Source organism: Carcharodon carcharias, chromosome 11, assembly GCF_017639515.1.
Source record: "Carcharodon carcharias isolate sCarCar2 chromosome 11, sCarCar2.pri, whole genome shotgun sequence".
NCBI classification, from domain to species: Eukaryota; Metazoa; Chordata; class Chondrichthyes; order Lamniformes; family Lamnidae; genus Carcharodon; species Carcharodon carcharias.
Window position 1 is genome coordinate 47,134,563 of NC_054477.1, and position 19,908 is coordinate 47,154,470.

Below are 19,908 nucleotides of genomic sequence, written 5' to 3' on the forward strand. Positions count from 1 at the left end.
AGGGAAACAGAGTTAATATTCCAGGTCTGTGGTCTTTCACTAGAACTGAAAAAAGTTAGAGAAATAACAGGATTTGAGCAAGACGTGGTTGGGACAAGGACTTGTGGAAAAGTGAAAAACAGGAGAGATTAGAAGACAGAAAAGTTAGTCCTCCAGGGCTGAAGGGATTGGTGATGGGGCAAGAAAAACAAGAGATACAAAAAAGATATGCCTCGAGGCGTGCTGTTGACTGTTACAAAAAAATGAAAGGAAACAAAATGGAGCAGAGTCTGAAATTGTTGAATTTGATGTTGAGTCCAGAAGGCTGTCAAGTGCCTAATTGTAAAATGAGGCGCTGTTCCTCAAGCTTACATTGAATCTCACTGGAACATTGCAACAGGCCGAGAACAGAGCCATCAGCACGAGAGCAAGGTAGAGAGTTAAAACGACAGGTCACCAGAAGCTTGGGGTTATGCTTGCAGACTGAATGGAGATGTTCCGCAAAGCACTCGCCCAATCTGTGTTTGGTCTCCCCAGTGTAGAAGAAGCCACATTTTGAGCAGCGGATACAGTAGACTAGATTGAAAGTAGTACACATAAATCACTGCTTCACCTGGAAGGAGTGTTTGGGGCTTTCGACAGTGAGGAGAGTGGAGGTAAAAACGCGGGTGTTATATCTCCTACATTTGTATGGATGTTGAGAGAGATTGAAGAGTGGACTAGGGCATCATGAAGGGAATGGTCCCTTCAGAATGTTGAAAGGGGAGGGGGAAAAGTGTTTGGTGGTGGCATCATGCTGGAGGTGAAGAAAGTGATCCACTGAATATGGATGCTGGTGGGGTGGAAGGTGAGGACAAGGGGAACCCTCTCATGGGTCTGAAAGGGATGGGATGAGAAAGGGATGGGATAAGTGCAGGAAGTGTGACGGACACAATCAAGGGCCCTGTTAACCATGGTGGGGTAGGGTGGGGAGAATCCTTGGTTGAAGAAAAAAGGACATCTCAGTAGAAGTGTGCATCATAACAGATGAGATGGAGGAACTGGGAGAAATTAAATGTCAACTGTTTGTCAAGATTAAATCTGTGCTTCCCAAACTTTTTACCACTGTGACTCCATTTTGCGGCTTGAAAAGTGCTGTGACCCCAGAGTGTGAGCAAGGTCGAGAGGAAGGGAGAAGGATAGAGCTGAGAGAAGTGGGGGTGGGTGGGTGTGAGGGATGGTGAGCTCAGAGGAGTGGGGGTGTGTGGGGAAGGGGGAAGACTGAGAGCAAGTAGTAGCAGAGAGCTGAGAAAGCAGGGGGTTGTTTAAGCTGCAGGGCTTTTAGATAAAAAGCAGCTACCTTTTCACTAGCTTTCTTGGAGCAGGAATCAGGCCTCAAAAGATCAGTCTGTTAGACCGTGCCCCACCATTAAAAAAAATACGAGGATTTAACGTGGCCTCACAGCTGTTAACACTCGTCGGAGCTCCCTGGCAGCCATTACTGCCTCAGGGCTTGCGACCCCAGAATTTCATCTCGTGACCACACTGGGGGTCACAGTGCAGTTTGGGAAGCCCTGCTATAAGCTTTTTGGCCCCATCCATTTTCTTCCCATTTAGTGATCACTGTTTCCCTCAGGTGAAGAGTGCAGATAGATCCTGATGGGAATAAAAACAAGATTAGTGGCCTTCAGAATATGGGGAAATTGAGTTGAAGCCAATTGATGCATTTTAATATAAAAAAAAACCATAATCTTAGTCCAAATTCAAGGATGATAATATGGTCAGCAACAGTGGTTACCACTGCACCATAAACACTGTTTCCAGAGTGACTTTAAACAAGTAGCATTCCCCGTAGAGTGTGAAGTTAGCATGTGGTGGTGGTTCAAGTCTAAGAATGTGTACAGACTAAGCAGAATGAAAATAAGATTACTGCATGAAAAAAAAAATTCCCTGGAATGTTTTGGAGGCTGTTGGCATATAACGCAAAATCCAACTTCTAGACTTATTAGTGCAAATTTAAAAATAAATTTTAATCTGTGGAACAGGATCATGTAGGAAAGTGACGTATGTTCTTTAACTAGAATATTAAAAAGATTGGTTTAGAGACCCAGAAGTAGTGCAAGTTTAAAACTCTCAGATGGTGCTTAATCAATCAGGATATTGTTGGGCCATGCCTTGAAATAAATGTTTTACTCTTCGAATATTCTCTTCAAAATAAACTAAATTTTGCTTTGAAAATTCAAGTAGTTACAGGTTGAAATGGTTACCATTCTAGATTTTGAGACAAGTGTGTGTTATTCTGGACACCATCTTAAATGACAGGACAATTAAATTTACACTTTTGTAGAATTTTTAATAAAATATGTAATAAAACATTGAAAAAAATTCTCTCAGACACCCAAGCTTCTATTATGGGAAATATGCTGAGTAATTTACTGCTTCATATCATAATTCCTTGTAATGATTAACCATCTAAACAGTGATAAACTAGCAAATAAGGCAAATTCAAACTCAAATTTATACCCATTTTTATTGAGTTTTAAAAAAACAGAATCAACTACATTTCTGCTCAAAGTGACAAGATTGCAAACCTAACAAATTCTATCATTTGCAAAGTAAACAAAAGGCTTTCATTTATCTTATGGACTACACACATTTTTATATTTAAGAAAATTAGAAACGGGGGTACGGAGTGGGAAAGGAGAGGAAGCAAAATACATAGCAAAAATCAGTCACCTGACATTTTAACTACTCCTTTGCTTCCCTTTCTGACATAATCCTGCTCTTTGTCTGCCAACCAGTTCAGGTTTTATGAAATTGGAAAGATTTATTCAATTTTATTTCTGCTCATCAGCAAAATTAATGGATTCTGGAGCCCCTATTGGAACTTGCTTAAAATGTTTCATCTAATTGTAGCAGATGAGCTTTCAATATAGAAACACTTTTTAAGGAGACAACATTTCCTCAGTATGACTTAAAGGTTGAACTGAGAAATCAAAACATATTTTCTTAAAAGCTGTACCAAATAAACAAGTTATGAAGTACCCAAAACCTGAATGCATTAAACCACTTAATGACACAACCTTCTGCTGTTAAATAGGAAATAATGTTGACGTTAAAACTAAATGCACAGCTAACAATAAATACTTGAATCATATTCTGAGACCAAAGCATTTCAGCATTTGTTTTGTTGCAGGATCTCCGATCTTTTGTAAAAGTGACTCAATAATAGCACTAATGGATATTAAATGCTTTACTGACAAAATCAATCCTCATTTGAAATAACTGACATGGTCTTGGACATTTTTCACATCTTAGTCATGTCGTAAATGGCAAGGCATTTTAAAGCATGTGCAACTTAATACATTGCTATGTTTTTACACAAATGCAACTCATGTTTAAGCTATCTGAACAGGTAGTTATTTTGGAAGAGCTTGGACTTTGTTGGTAGTCCACTTTTGTTTAACTATTAACTTAACATTTGTTTTTTTTTTCTGAAGTTGAAATCCACATAAGTGTTAAATTACTCTTCATTTGGGCCAGTCACTTGCTAGCAGGCTCTTATTTTAGATGCTCCTGAAACATTCAGAACACCCTACGCAGAGCAACAGGAAGCAATACTTGTCTCTTCAAAATTTTCAGGAATGTCAGTTAATTACAGTAAGCCAAGTTTGTACTCCATCATAAGATGTGGTTCTCCCATAACTTCACTCTGGGTTGGATCTAAAAATAAAAGGAAATTAAATGGTAGTTCTCACAAGATCTCAAGATTGTCATATTAAGATAAAGTGCAATAAAGATACTTCTACACAAACTGTTTTGATAAGTGAGTAAATTTACCACAACACAATTTCCAAAACTATTGACATTCAGACATCCAACTTACTTTTCTGCATTATATATTAATATTTACACTAATTGCTAAGTTTTTCATATGAAAGTAAAGCCAGGAAACTAAATCAGGTTTAAAGATAAGTATTATTTGCTGCACAGTTATGAATTCAGATACTAAATAAAACAAGAGAATGTACCAAGCCTTATAAAATAATTTACCATTCAATATGTCTTCAAAGCCAATGCATTCATCGTTCCCTTGAAGAGTTTCCAGTGCAATGTTTGAGCTTATGAGGAAAGGCAAACGTTGTGCCTAATTTGAAATAGCAGAGTTATCTTATGATAGTCTTTTGAAACAGCATTTTAAGATTAACTTTCAACCATCCAAAAATGAGGCAAAAAAAACTTGTATTCGTATAGTACTTTACCATGCTGTTTGGAATATCTTAAGGCATTTGATATGCAATTGCCTCGAACTGCAGTTACTTATGTAAGCAAATGTGGCAACCATTTTGTGCAAGGCATTGTCCTGCAAGCAGCAAGAGATGAATGACCAGTTTATTTGTTGTTTTAGTCAAGGGAAGAACATTGGCCAGATTTGGGAGAACTTCCTTGCTCTTTTATAAATAGCGCCACAGGATCAGCCTGAACAGGCAGTAAGGGCTTTGGTTTAATATCACATCCAAATGATATTTCTAAAGCACAGCATGCTCCCAGTAATGCAGTGTATTGCCAGCATGTGCAAAAGTACTGGAGTGAAGCTTAAACCCACAGCTTCTGATTGTCAACTTGGCTTAGTATTCTTCCACAAGGAGTTGGGAGGGATTTTCTGATTATTTACTCAAGTGAGGAACTTCTGACACAAGCACATATTGGAAAATGATAGGCATATTATCTGCAATCTCCTATCTATAGACTACTCAAAAATATCCCCTAGGTTTCATACTTAAAATTCCTTACAATCATTGGTACGACAATTTTAGTGGTTATGGTATAGCAATTCAGACTTTGAAAGTTCAACTCCTACCACAGCATCCTAGCAGGAATATGCAACTCAGACCGAGCCATGAAACTGAATTCAAAAAATATGGTAATTTGCAGGAGGGCACCAAATTATAATCATGAAAACTGCTGGATGATAAAAATAACTGGTTTATGAAGGGAACCTCCTATTCAGTCTGACTTAGGTCAGATCTAGATCTACATTACATGGTTGACTCAATGCCCAGAGGGCACCCAGGAATAGGTCACTCCAAATTCCGAGAAGAATCAGAATCTCCACCCCTGTATCTTTTCTGTGGGCTGATTTTAAACTAGTAATGGTAATCTGGACTAACTCAACAGAGAAAGGTGCCATTTAAATTTCACAGCGCTGAAAAGTGCAACACCTGACAGCTGACAAAAGTGAATTGGAACACTTGCTGCGGGGTATAATGACTTTAACAAAATTGCTGAGAACACCAGATGGAGGATAAAATTAATGTATAAAATGCCTACTGTCCTACTTTTATCCTCAAACACATGCAAAAAGTTGTAGTCTTCAACAGAAATATATACCTGAGTATATTCAAGTCCGTTTTTGGCAACTTCATTTCTGCTATCCTGTAAATGTCTTTAATTTATCTCATCATGTCTTCAATTGGCTATTTTTCACTTAAATACTACTTCCCTCCACCTTTAAAGAGCTGTTCTTTCTTCCAGTTCTGACAAAGATTTCACATCCAAAACATCAAATCTGCTATCCTCTCCATAGATGCATTTTAGCCTGCTAAGCATTGATGGTATTTTCTCTATGTTCCATACAAAACTCGTGAAATTATATCTCTCACTCCTCATTCATGAGGCAAACTAACACACGATACCAGCACCAGTTGAAGCTAGATCTACGTAAGTTAAAGCGCAGAAGGAAATTCACATTCTGCTGATTTTCCATGGGTAACGCCACAGAAGATTCACACTAGTGACCAAATGTTTGTTGTTAGTAAGCTGAGAAGTTATATGAACTTTGCGGATAACTTAAGAGTTAGTAAAAACAAGCCTGCAGCTAATATCAATAATTAGCGATGTACATGCAAACTTTTATATTTAAACTACACCTTAACAGTGTTATAATCAGCTGTGAGCATGCTCACAGCTTGAGTATAAATATTAGTCTCTCCATGCACTGCTCACATGCATTGTGAAATTTTTTTATAATGTAATTGTTTTATTACTTAAAGTATTCAAACAAACCAGTTTACCTGTTTCACTGCTTTGTATTCCATTTGCAACTTTAGTGGAGCATGTAGTCCTTGAATATTTCTCAATGTAGCAAAATTCATTTTATTTTGATTGAGCTGAAACTAAATACACAAAATACATATTAATTTTTATGAAACTGAAATCAAAATGACCTGAATCATGACATTCATCCAATTTTTCTCCTGTTTGCAACAAATATGGCTTTGTTTTTCATATTTACATTTTGTTAGAAGCTATTCACATTCAACTAAGTTTTTAAGCCATATGATATGCATGCACACCAGTCAATCTCTATCTCATCGCACATGAGCAAGGACGACTAAATGCAGCATTTGGGTTAAATTAGAAGGCAGGGGAATAATTGAACCCTGATCTGAGAGAGGCAAAAGAGGTGGCAAATCTGAGGAGGCAGAGGACAGGAAATGAGGAGAAAAGCATATCTTTGCACCTCAATAATTTTTGCATTTCTGCTCAGTGGGTGAGTTATATAACCTGTTATACCTGCTTTCAAAGATGGGAAGTTGTTAGGGTAATTCTTTCAGCAACCAGGTCCTACGGCAACACTGCAAAGGTAGCTAATCCAAATCAGATTCCCAAAAAAGGGCACTGCAGGCAATTCTAGCAACTCCAACTCAGAAGAGCAAACTCATCATAAAAATCACAATTGTTTCAGCACAGGAAGAGGCCATTTGGCCTGTCAGTGTCTGTACTGGCTCTCTGAAGGAGCAAATTATTAAGTGCCACTTCCTTCTCCCTGTAGCCCTGCACATTCTTCCTTTTCAAATAATCCAATTCTCTCTTGAATGACTTGATTGAATCTGCCTCCACCACACTCTAGAGCAGTGCACACTTCAAACTCTAACCACTCGTTGCGTGAAAAAGTTTCTCCTCAAATCACAGAATCGTTACGGTGCAGAAGGAGACCATTGTGTCTGCACCGGCTTGCCGGATGAGCATTATGACTTAGTGCCATTCTCCTGCCTTTTCCCTGTACCCTTGTACATTGTTTCTATTCAAATAATCATCTAATGCCCTTTTGAATGCCTCGACTGAACCTGCCTCCACCACACTTCACAGTGCATTCCAAACTTGAACTGTGTGAAAAAATTCTCTCTCATCACATTTGCAAATCACTTTAAATCTGGGCCCTCTCGTTCTTTTCAAGCGGGAACAGCTTCTCCCTATCTACTCTATCCAGCCGCTTCATGATTTTGAACACCTCTATCAAATCTCCTCCTAGCCTTCCCCTCTTCAAGGAGAACAGACCCAACTTCTCCAATCTAACTTCATAGCTGAAGTTTCTCATCCCTGGCACCATTCTTGTAAACCTCTTCTGCACCCTTTCAAATGCATTCACATCCTTCCTATAGTGTGACGTTGAGAACGGCACATGATACTCCAGCTGAGATCTAACTACTATCTTATATAAGCTCAGCATAACCTTCTTGCTCTTGTACTCTATGCCCCTATTAATAAAGCCCAGGATATTGTATGCTTTATTAGCTGCTCTCTCCACCTGCCCTGCCACCTTCAATGATCTCTGCATCTAAACACCCAGGTCCCTCTGCTTCTACACCAACTTAAGAATTTTACCTCTATTTTATATTGTCCCTCCATGTTCTTCTTACCAAAATGCAACACTTCACACTTCTGCACATTGAACTTCATCTGCCACCTATCTGCCCACTCCGCCAACTTGTCTATATATGTTTATATCGTCACTGTTTCTTCTGCCAATTATTTTAAATATGTGCCCTCTTTTTCAATCTTTCCAATGGGAACAGTTTTTTCCAATCTACTCTGTCCAGACCCTCATGATTCTAATCAAGGATTATACCGGGAACTTTTGTTGTTCATGTCTGGGAATTAGTCTTTACTTCTGATCCTTTGGAGTGGCATTAATGCTGTATTGATGAACATGTAATCATATTGTTCAACATTATTCGATCAAAGTCCTTCAATTAAAAGGCAAAATGTACAATTCCTATTTGATAGATTGGAATTAAGTCACTGAGTTTTAGTTAATACATTTAAATGATCAATTTTATAAACTCACTGTATATAACTTGACTGTCAATTCAAGTGTTTTAATCTGTACTACATTAAAAAAAACTTAATTATCAGTAGTTTGGAACTCATTACCAAATATCAGTGGACATAGGTGATGCCACCCATTTTAGTAACTATATTGAAGTTTAAAATGTCAATTTTTTCCCCAATATCGTAAAGGGTTTGCATTTTTTGTTTTTCTATTTTCTGCTTTAATCCTTGAATAACACACATCTCAACCAGGTGGCCATACTGCATGTGCGAACCTTGACCGTGGGTTTCTTGACCATGAGGAAGTATGACCCTATAACATTTAAATGTCTTGCGTACCTAAATAACAAGTGGAAATCAATGTTCACATATCTTATCACTGAACTGTTGACCCTGTTCTCATGCATTTTTTGAGCATGAATCATGACAACAAAAAGCAGGAACAGGAATCGTGACCTTTTCCTCTCAAGCTCAAATACAGCAGTACCCCAACTGCTGCCCAGGCTGACCAGCAAATTCAATATGAAGCATGGAGTCTAGCAGCTGGTAGCTATTGTGGTCATATGTCACACTGCACTGTGCCTGTGATTGAGGAAAATAAATATATACTGCATTAAAATGTATTTTAAGTAGAACTCAAAGTTTCTGGACTTACATTGTTTTCCAAAACTTCCAGGGGATGACTTGGCAAAAGTTCAGACTTTACATTGGAAAATCTGAAAGACAAGAAAACACGGAACATATTTTAAAATTATTCATTATAATTTACACAGTATTTGATGGGTTCTGACTTAGTAGTAGGCTGTGCTCCAAATCTAAGTCTTCAATCTTCCCTTGGTTATATGCTTCCCAACATAGTCTTCTGGAGTGTTTGTTTCCTTTGCCCAAATGTCCACTTCTATTTCACTTTATTTAACCATATCTACCATTTATATGTTCCTGTCTCTTGCTTTACAGTCTGTCACGCTCCCTAGTTTGACATTATCAAACCTCAGGCACAACAAGAATGATACAATTTTGTTTATACAAATAATTTGGACAAAGAGATTCCAGTACAGATCCCTAGGGGACAACACTATTCACATTCCACCAATCTAAAACCATTTATCTGTCTATACTCTTCACGTATTGATACTCATGATGATGTTCTCCTTTCAGATAGAAGAATGAACACATAGGGATAGGGAATGTAGGGACATAAACTATGCTGGTTTAAAAATTGAAATAGCCAAAGAATACAAAAGATTTTATTTTATGATGGAGTATTTAATTTAATTCTACCTCTTAATAGTACTGAATCTACAATAACCTTCAGGTACCAATCTCTACATAAGAGATGTGGCATTCAGGGATTCTCTACCTGTTCCAATACACAGATGACCCAAAACAGAAAAGTCCATTCGACCCAACCAATCTTTTGATATAGGCAAACACAAGAGTGATTGACAAATTTTATTTTTAAACATAGCTATCAAGGAGAAAACAAAATCGACCATAAATCACCCTATAGTCAGCTCCTAACTGCCAACAGCAGTTGTAGTGACTGTTGTACTGATGCAACCATAAAATGACACTGCAAAGTGCAAGTTTCGTTTCCGTTTCTCTCCGAAACCTGTGGGCAGAATGTAATATTATCTTGGGATGCTGGAAGATCAGCACTGTTTTCACATTAAACCATTATACGATGATGAAAAATATTGTGTGCTTAAGAGAATTTCCTGCATATCGAGCCTGAAGGGAAATTGTAGCTCACTTTCTTCAGCTTTGTCCTTGGTCAATTTTATACCTCTGTTCAGCTCCTCCACTTAGGAGGCAATGTCTGCATGTTTAGTAACATGAAAAAATCCACAATTTCTTCAATCGAACTGTAAAGAGCTGAATCACTATTAACAATTAACAGTGTTGTGAAGAGCTTTGATCAATTTTCATCTGGAATGCTAAGTTCAGTTTTGGACATTGAACATCAGGAATGATAATGATATACTGGCCCTGGCTGCAGTATAGATTCACCAGAACACAAGGGCTTATGGAGTTAATTTATGAGGACAATTTGCACATACAGTGCTTGTATTTCCTTCAGTATAGAAGTCACGGGGATCAATCATGATCTAATTAAATGGCAGGACAAGTTCTGGGGGCTCATTGGTCCACTCCTGTCCCTAACGTTCCTAAAGCACAAACTAGCCATCCAGAACACCCAAACTGATTCAGCTATCATGTCAAAAGTTTAAAATCTACATTTCCAATTTATCAAAAAGTGCTTCACCATTTAACATACATCTATAAATAGATATTTACTGTGTATCCAATTTCCAGAAACCACTAATTAATTTTCCAGAATAACCTTTCATTGTTTGTTTCTGCAGAACTGATATTTTGGCTCCACAACCAGGAAAGAAAAGGTACTCAAACATGACGGTTCTTTGAATAACAAAATAGTTTCACATTTTTAAAAAAATCAAAACTACTTCCTTCTTTGTTCCACTTAGTTGTTTTACACAATAACAACCCATCCAACCAAATTGTGATTTTGCAAATCTAAGACAAGACACTAAATACTAAGATACTGTCATATTAAAAGAAATTCCAAACTACTGCCTTTCTGAATCCATTACTGTTGTTCTATAGTATTACATTTGAAACCTGTTCTATGAAACTACAAGTTCATTTCTTTAAAGCAGAAAATGCTTTTTAGGCCCACACAAAGTCATTTAAGATATAAATTACATATTATATTATTAGCTCTTTAAGGATTAGTGCATCATATATTTCAATGTACTATTAGAGTTTCCAAATAAGCATACATAAAAATGATATTTGTACCAAGTTTGGAAAATCCCTTATGCAACCTACCCAATTTCAGAACTGGTCACCGCTACATCAAGGCAACTCAGAAGTTCAATTAAATTCAATCATATAAAATGTAGGACAGGAAGGTACTGATGTAGCCCTATTCCTTACATATTTCAGATCCTCAATGAAGTACTTAAAAGATGAAATCTACAAATATTTCAGTGCCTGTAATGTGGGAATGGTGTATTGATCTGTAAATTAAATGTAATTTTAATTCAATATTTCATCTTATAATATCTCGTCCAACATTTCCCTGTTACCTTGTGAATTGTTACATGATTATCATATTTCCATGTTTTTTAAATTTGATTATTTAGACAATATATGAACTTTTTTGATGCAAGTTACACTGCAATTCAGCTTTGGACTGCGAGTGTCGTTTCTTAAATAAAATACCATTATACTACTAACACCATCTGCTTAGATTTTCCTTAAAACAAGCGAAAAATTAACAAATTTTCCCCTAATGCTTTATAAATATCAATTCAGGCCTAAATTGCTCCAAATGAAGGCCTTTTTGTTGCTTATGGATCAAATAAATCAAGTGTAAAGGCAGGATTTGTAATCTCAAGCAGACAAGACTGCTCACGTGAAGAGCAAACTGGACTCATTGCCTGAAAAATTTGTTCCCCCATTTTGAAATTTCGAAGTTCAAAATCATGAGGAGTTTAAGACAGGGTAGATAGATACTGTGCCCATTCTGGGAAGGGTGGAGAACTAGAGGCCATGAACTTAAGGTGATTGCGAAAGTAGTAACAGTGATGTAGGATAAATTTTTTATACTGTGTGTGGTTAGGATCTGGAATGCACTGCCTGAGGGTGTGGTGGAAGCAGATTCAATCCTGGCAAAATTGCAGGGCTACAGGGAGTGGGATAGCTTAGTTTTCTTGCAGACAGTCAGCACACAAATGATGGGCCAAATTGCCTCCTGTGCTGTAGCCATTCTATGATTATGTAATAAATACTAGGCAAAAATCAATTTTCACCTAGTTGCAAAAACTTTTTTTTGACTCAGCTGATCACTCATAGAATAAATTAGATAAACAATTAAAACATGAGGACAGTCATTTTCAGCAGTCTGAAGGTTTGACTCTAGCAATAAATATACTAGTTTAACGAAATGTACAGTTTCTTGACCACAAATATTATTATTTTAAAAGAACTTCAGTCCTGAAATACAAAGAAAAATACATAACTGACAAAAATAAGCCATATTGACACAGAACTCTTTGCATGCATTTAGTGCGATCAAACTCGAGCAATAAAAGTTAATGTTAAGCAAAAGAAACGTGCTTGTGCCCATATCGCCTACATTCCAAGAACAAATAAAATCTGAGTGGTTAAGTCACTTGTTATAAAAGAATCATTAGCTGCAGTTTAAATATCAAACCTTTCTGTTCAATCCTTTCAATTCAAACAAACCCTGTTAGCCCGAATTATATTTCGTAACTAGAGAATCGAATTGCAAGTTTATTCTAAATACCAGGGCCAAAATATCATACTTGCAGCAACTGAACTCTTATCAGGTTTTGCTGCTGCATCACTGAAATGTACACAATCAAAAATCACCCTCTGTGACTGCGACAGTATGAGATTTTCCACCCTTGTCCTTTCTGCAGCCTTTAGCCACATCACTCTCTCCAATAGTTTTCTTCCATTATCAAGCTCAGTAGAACAGTTCCCTTTAGTTCCACCCTTGCCTATTTTGTAGCCACAGCATCTTCCTGCCCCCACAGCACACTGCAGGAGTTCCAGAAGGATCTCTTCTTGGACCCCTCCTTGACTTGCTGCCACTTGATGACATCATCTGAAGACATGAAGTTAGCTTCCACACGTATATTACCAACATCAAATCTCTCCACTGCCTCTGTGCTGTCAAACTATGTGCTCAACACTCAGTATTCAATGAGCCACAATTTCCAGTGAATATTGGGAAGACCAAAGCCACCATCCTCAACTTACATCACAAACTCTGCCCTTGCCATTGAATCATTTTCCCTCTGAATCACTGACTCAAGTTAGAACAGACTGTTTACAACCTCAGCACTGTGTTCAACCTTAAGCTGAATCTCTCAATCTATATCCCCATCGTCACTAACACTGCCAACCTCTGTCCCAGCCACCTGCTCTTAACTCAATTCCATATCTTTGTCATTCCCAGAATTTACTATTCCGATGGTATCCGAACTGCTGGAAAAAGATACTGGGCTGCGGTATGGAACAGTACAGATTTAGGAGGAGACGGTGATGTAGTGGCAGTGTTACTGGACTAGTAATCCAGAGGCCCAGGTGATTACTCTGGACAGCATGGGTTCAAATCACAATAGGGCAGCCGATGGAATTTAAATTGAAAGCTATTCTCAGTAGTGGTGACCATGAAGCATTTTCAATTGTTGTAAAAAAAAAACCATCTGGTTCACTAACGTCCTTTAGGGAAGGAAATGCACCATCTTTACCCAATCTGGCTTACACATGACTCCAGATCCACAGCAATGTGGCTGACTCTTAATCGCCCTCTGACATGGCCCAGCAGGCCATTCAGCTCAAGTGTAATTAGAGATAGGCAACAAATGCGGGCCTTGCCATAGATGCCCATATCCCATGAAAGAATTAAAAAAAGATTTGCAAGTATACCAGGACAAAAAGGTTCAAGTTATTAGGATTTTTCACTCCTCCATCATAGTTCTCTCATCAGTTTATGTGCACCTCTGCTTTAAATCACCATCACCCGTCCCCTCAAAAATAAAACTGCCCTTGAACCCATCATCCTTGCAAATTACTCTTTCTACTACAATTGTTGAATGTTGTTGAAAAAGAGGCATATCTAAGCTTTTTGTTTTGCACTCATCAGGATACTTCTCAAGAATGCCAATCTAATGTGAAAACAATAATTTTTACTGTATGTGAAGAGAGTATTGTTTGGTTGGCAAGTGGATTCTGATTGATAGAGGCGTTGCCATGGAAAATGTACCAGTGATGGAGACTGACAGTTAACTTCCAAACATTGCTGGAAATTTAAACCAGGCAGCTTGACCCTGATTGTCAAGGCATTGCCCTGAGGAATGAGTCAAAAAAATGGCTGTTGCTTATTTGGTTCAGCTGAAACAGATGCACTGGGTGTACATGTTCTTTCTATCTGCAAAAACAGGGCCCTGTGTTTAATATATGTAGCGTCTAGTACACGTAAATGCGTCACACTGCACGCCTGAGTGACAATTTTGAGATGGTTTACCTTTGTCACAGTCAAGTAGTACTAAACGACATTCTTGAATGTGTTGCTGCCTCACAAATCTGCACCCATCTTTCCCTGAGCTTCGTTATCCTTCTCCAACATCTCTCCACTCTTGCCCAGCTGCGTGAGACTACTCTCACCTCATATCATTCTTATTTAACTGTAACCAGAGCATCAATTGCAATGGATTCTCTTCCTGCTCTTGCATCATTACCTCTGGTGTTCCCCAAGGAACCTCTCCATGGCCTTGCCCCTCCCCATTTCTGTAATCGTCCAGCCTTACAAACCTCAGAGATACATGTGCTGTTCTAAATCTGGTCTCCTCATAGGGCTGTCAACTCTCCAGGATTGGCCTGGAGTCTCCAGGAATTGAAGATCAATCTCCAGGACACCATTGTGTGCAACTCTGGAGAAATATCACTGGGACATTAAAAAAAAATTGTTCCCCCCACCCCATTTTCTTTGAACGTTTCTCTTTACCAGATATAAAAATATTGAAAGTGGGGGGGGGGGGGGAGGCTACTTGGTTGACAGTCAAGCATCATCCAACTGGGGTAACGAGTCTTTTTGATTTCCAATTGATGTAGAAAGGCAACACATCACAAGAATGGATGTGTTGGCCGACTAATGGCTGGAGCTCAGCAGCAAGTCACGTGATGAAACCTGCTGTTGACAACCCTATTCTCTTCAGCATCCCTGATATTATTGGTTCCACCATTGGTGGCCATGCCTTTAGTTCCCTAGGCCCAAGCTCAAATTCCCACTCTACACCGCAGCTTCTCTACTTTTCTCTTTGAAAACAATCCTTAAAACCAACTGAATAAGTCTTTGGTCATCTGACCTAATATCTCCTATGTGGCTTGGTGTAACATTCTGTTTTATAATGCTCCTGTGAAGTGTCTTGGGACATTTTATTACACTAAAGATGCTATATAAGTTGTGATGCCAGGACTTAAAAGGTTTAAATTATTAGATCTGCACACTCCTCCATCAACATTAAGGCAGATGACTAATAATGTATAAAACAGCATGTCAGGAGCAGCACCACCCCTATATGTAAATAAGGTGTAAACCTGGTGAAACTGCAGCACAAGACATAGCAGTGGAAATAACATGCTATGGACAGAGCAAAACAATTGCACAACCAATAGAACTGGTCAAATGTCTACAACCATACCAGCTGTGAATCGTGGTACACAATTTAACAGCTAATGATAAGAGGTTCATGAATATCCCAATCCTCAATGAACGCAAAGACCAACACCTGCAAAGGATAAGGCTGCAGCTTTTTCAACCATCTTCAGTCAAGTGCTAAACGTATGATCCATCTTGGCCTCCCCAGGATCTGCATCATAACAGGTGCTAATTTTTAGCCAATTCAATTACTCCATGACAGCTCAAGAAACAGATGAATGCAGTTGACTCAGCAAAGGCTACAGTCTCCAACATCCCAGTTACAGCCAGAAGACCAGTGCTGCAGAATTTGCCATATCCGTAGCTAAGCTGTTCTGTCATACCAATGGCACCTCCATCCTTTTCCTTTTGGGTGTTGAAGGTCACAGGTTTGGAAAGTGTTGCTTCAATGTGGAAATTTGTTCAGTTATGCACTGTCCACTAAAAGCAGGACAATTCCAACTCAGCCAATTAGCATCAAATTAGCCTAGTCTCAATCAGCAGCAAGATGGTGGAAGGAGCCTTCAAGAGTGCCATCAGGCAGCATGTATTCACCAATAACCTAGCTACCAGCAGGACTACTTGAATTCAAAACCCATTACAGTTTTTGTCCAAAAATGGGCAAACTACCACAATTCCAGAGGGCAGACAACAGCAACTGCCCTTGACGAAGTATCATTGTATGAAACAGGTCAGGTGTGCAATGCAATACTTGTCTGGATCAGTACAGCTGCAATACTCAAAGGCTTGATAGCATCCAGGACAAAACAATCTGCTTGATCCACGAACCTAAACACTCATCCTACACCAGCAACATACCATGGCTGCAGGGTGTATTGAAGCAACACTTTCCAAACCTGTGACCTTCAACACCCAAAAGGAAAAGGATGGAGGTGCATGAGAGAACAATGGCCTTCAAGTCCCCACAACCAGTTACACACAATCCTGACCAGGATGTATTCCCTCATTGTCACTGGGTCAAAATCCTAGAATTTCCTATTGAATACCATTGTGGGAGCATAGACTGCAGTGATTCAAGGCAGTGGCTCACTACAATTTTCTCAGGGATAGCCAATGTATATGTATTTTTTAAAACTCTGCCTTAGCAAGCTTCTAAATTTGTTTTAAAACAATTTCTTGGTGTATGGATTCATTTTAAAAATAAAAACACTCAATGCCATTATCTTAAATATATAAACACTTGTATTTGCGTATATTTCCTATTTGGCTAACATGAATGACTTCTAGACCAGTGGCTTATAGCTATCTAGAGCTAGCAAAGGGAATTTATCAAAGCATTAATTGGACAATAAAGCACTTGATCACCAAAGGAACGGCAGACTAACGATGACACGCCTGTAGTAATGACAATACTGCCCATAAAGTGTTACACCAATCAAATCCCAATTTTTCTCATGCCATTTAAGACAACACTCCTCAAAAGCTGATACCCATTGTTGGAAAAACGCAGCAAAATAGCATAAACCAGACAGCAAATAAATTATATTGTGGACGCTGAGGGGAGCAGACTGGTATGGGACTGCAAAGAGAAGGTGCTCCAGTTCCACCAGCATTCTCTGATTAGGATAGTATACTCATCATTTCAGAACAATGCTGTAGGACATTGTACAGCACAAATCAGTTATAACTGGTGAACTCCGTGCTCATCCCACTGAATAACTCTGTTCCTATAGTCCCACAAATCACAAATACATACAATGGCAAAAAGTGAAGGAACAGGAACACAAACCAGTCATTAATGCTGTCAACTTGGGAAAAAACACAACATGGACAAACAAGCTGGTGTAGGTATTTAACAAATGGGCTATCTTCCCACTAAGTTATTTGTTTCAAAATACTTATTTATGTTATACTACAATTCTGAGCAATTTCAGTGATTCAGCAATAATTTCAGCAATCAGTATCTATACAAGATATACAGTACTTACCCTCGACGCAATGTATCATGCACACCATAGGGTCCTGCATGAGGAGCAAGTTCACCAACAGGAACACTGTCCTTCAGCTGGGATTTAAGACCTCTGGTATACTGTTAAAAAACAATATTACAAATGTCTAAGAAGTGGGCTTTATTTGCAAATATTATATAGCTTACAACAGAAAGTGAAATGCTATGCAACTGTTCAGTCTTCCAGTGGAGCACTCCTTAAATTTATAAGGGAGATTTGTTGCCAACACAAAAACAGAATTACCTGGAAAAACTCAGCAGGTCTGGCAGCATCGGCGGAGAAAAGAGTTGACGTTTCGAGTCCTCGAAAGAACTGAGTTCTGTCGAAGGGTCATGAGGAATCGAAACATCAACTCTTTTCTTCTCTGCCGATGCTGCCAGACCTGCTGAGTTGTTCCAGGTAATTCTGTTTTTGTTTTGGATTTCCAGCATCCGCAGTTTTTTTGTTTTTATCTTTGTTGCCAACATACTGATCTTGGAGTGTAAATATAAGGACATTGGTACTTAATGTATAAGTGCAGCCAGCAGCACACTCATTACTTGGCACAATGCAAATCATGCTCCATCTATTCATGCCCCAATTCTCAGAATGTCATAAGGGACACCAATGTCACATGCACTCAATTGTGAAAGATTTTGACTAAGTGGACATTGAACTGACAATTCAAATACACTTACAAACTTGAATATTTTACCTGAAAAGGAGGCCTTTTAATATATGCATATGGCTTCCCTAATAAGGCCACTAGAAATGCTGCCATATGAACACACTATTGGCATATCCATATTTTCATAAATCTTCGGTATCACAATTCTCAGAACAGCACTTAGCATCCCCCAACAATACAGGACCTACTACTCCAAAGAGAGTATCAGTCATGTCGTCCATCAGGTATTCCATGTCATATTCCAAGTGCTGTAGTATCATAACATATATCAGCAGATATGGGTAGCAATGTTATCTCCAAATCAGACGGTGTGTGTTAGATATACTGTAGTACTGTCATGGGCAATTAGCAATCCGGCAATAAATGCTCGACTTGCCAGCAATGCCCTTTGCTCATGAATGAATAAAGTGCCATCTTTTGGAGGGGACATTAAATAGAGGTTTATGTCTCTGTTGAAAATAAAAAAATGAAGGGAAGTTCTAATCAACATTTATTCCTCAAACATCACTACAAAAGAAATCGCCGTGTCTGTCATCACCCCATTGCTGTTTGTGCACAGCACTATTTCCTGTATTACAGAAATGACTACTGTAAAAAGCAGTTGACTGGCTATAAAGCTACGTAAATTGTCCTGAAAGGGGTCATGTACATGCAAGTGTTTTTCTTCTGCAACAGTAATCCATCTCAACAATAATCGTGAATGGGTGGAAAAACAAAGTGCCGAGCTTCTATTTCGCAAACAGGGGGGAGAGAGTCCTGCTGAAGCAAACAGGGACTGAAATAAAACACAATGAAGCTTTGCCCGAGAGACTCTTCAGTTCAATGTGGCGCTTCATCATTGGGTACCTGGACCGCGTCTTTATGAAGGGTTTCACTTTCAGTGGCGCCTCTCGGCTCCAGAGGAATCGCAAAGTGAATGAGACTATTTGAAGCGAATCCGTCCCAGTTCAGTCCCGGAGCCCACCTGCTCTCCGGTGTGGCTCGGTTTCTGCTGAGAACACGGCAGCAGCCGCTCCAGGAGCAGGCCCGGAGGCTGCACCAGGCCCGGGGACGGCCCAGCCGGTGACTAATCAAAATCACAACCCGGCCTGAGGGCCGGGCCGCCCCGGGTCCATCAGGCGCCATCCCTCCCGCCAGCTACAGGCGGCGATCCCTCCGGTCGCCCCGGTACTTCCCGCTTTCCCTAGCTCCGTTTCTCACCATCTCCGACGCCTGATTTTCACCCTCAGTCTCCGCTCAGCGGCAACTTCCGGCTTCGTGACTACCGCCCCCCCGACGCCACTTCCGGCGGCTGGTTCTTGCTGATCAAACCTGAAAAAAAGAAGCTCCATTGACTGTTCAATCACAAACTGCTTCAAACATCAACATTCCATTCGCAGGAAGGAAAAGTCAAATTATTCCCCCCCCATCCCCCCCAAAAAACCCCGTCTGGCGAGCATTCAGACCGGCCAAGAGGTGTCACTCAATTAGGTTGAAAATTGACCAATTTGGATCACTGACTCAACAACAACAACAACTCTCTCTATTTCTCCGACCCCCACACACACACCTTAAACCAGCTTATATTTCAACTCTTTCTTGGACTCGAACTCAAGTTCTGTCGAAGGGTCATGAGGACTCGAAACGTCAACTCTTTTCTTCTCCGCCGATGCTGCCAGACCTGCTGAGTTTTTCCAGATAATTCTGTTTTTGTTTTGGATTTCCAGCATCCGCAGTTTTTTTGTTTTTAACAACAACATGCCTTTTTATAGCACCGGTAACATAGTTAAAAACGTGCTAAGGTGCTTCACAGGAAGGTAAGCAAACAAAAACTGACACCAAGCCGAAAGAAAGGAGACAATAAGAGAGATGATTAGAAGCTTGGTAAAAGAGGTAGGTTTTTCTTGGGGAGAGATTACAAACGAAGGAGCAGGAGTCGGCCGTTTGGCTCCTTAAACCTG

At 39.3% G+C, this 19,908-nt stretch overlaps 1 protein-coding gene across 1 annotated transcript; it reads right to left on the bottom strand.

Moving 5' to 3' along the window:
* Positions 1–2,469: 2,469 nt before the first annotated feature.
* On the bottom strand, positions 2,470–19,279 carry LOC121284379 (proteasome maturation protein). The gene is made up of 6 exons (XM_041199804.1): positions 19,169–19,279; positions 17,281–17,381; positions 8,729–8,789; positions 6,033–6,134; positions 4,012–4,105; positions 2,470–3,681 (listed from the first exon to the last, which is right to left on the bottom strand). The coding sequence occupies exons 1-6, from the start codon at positions 19,169–19,171 to the stop codon at positions 3,614–3,616; spliced, it is 429 nt and encodes a 142-aa protein (XP_041055738.1). The 5' UTR covers positions 19,172–19,279; the 3' UTR covers positions 2,470–3,613.
* Positions 19,280–19,908: the final 629 nt, after the last annotated feature.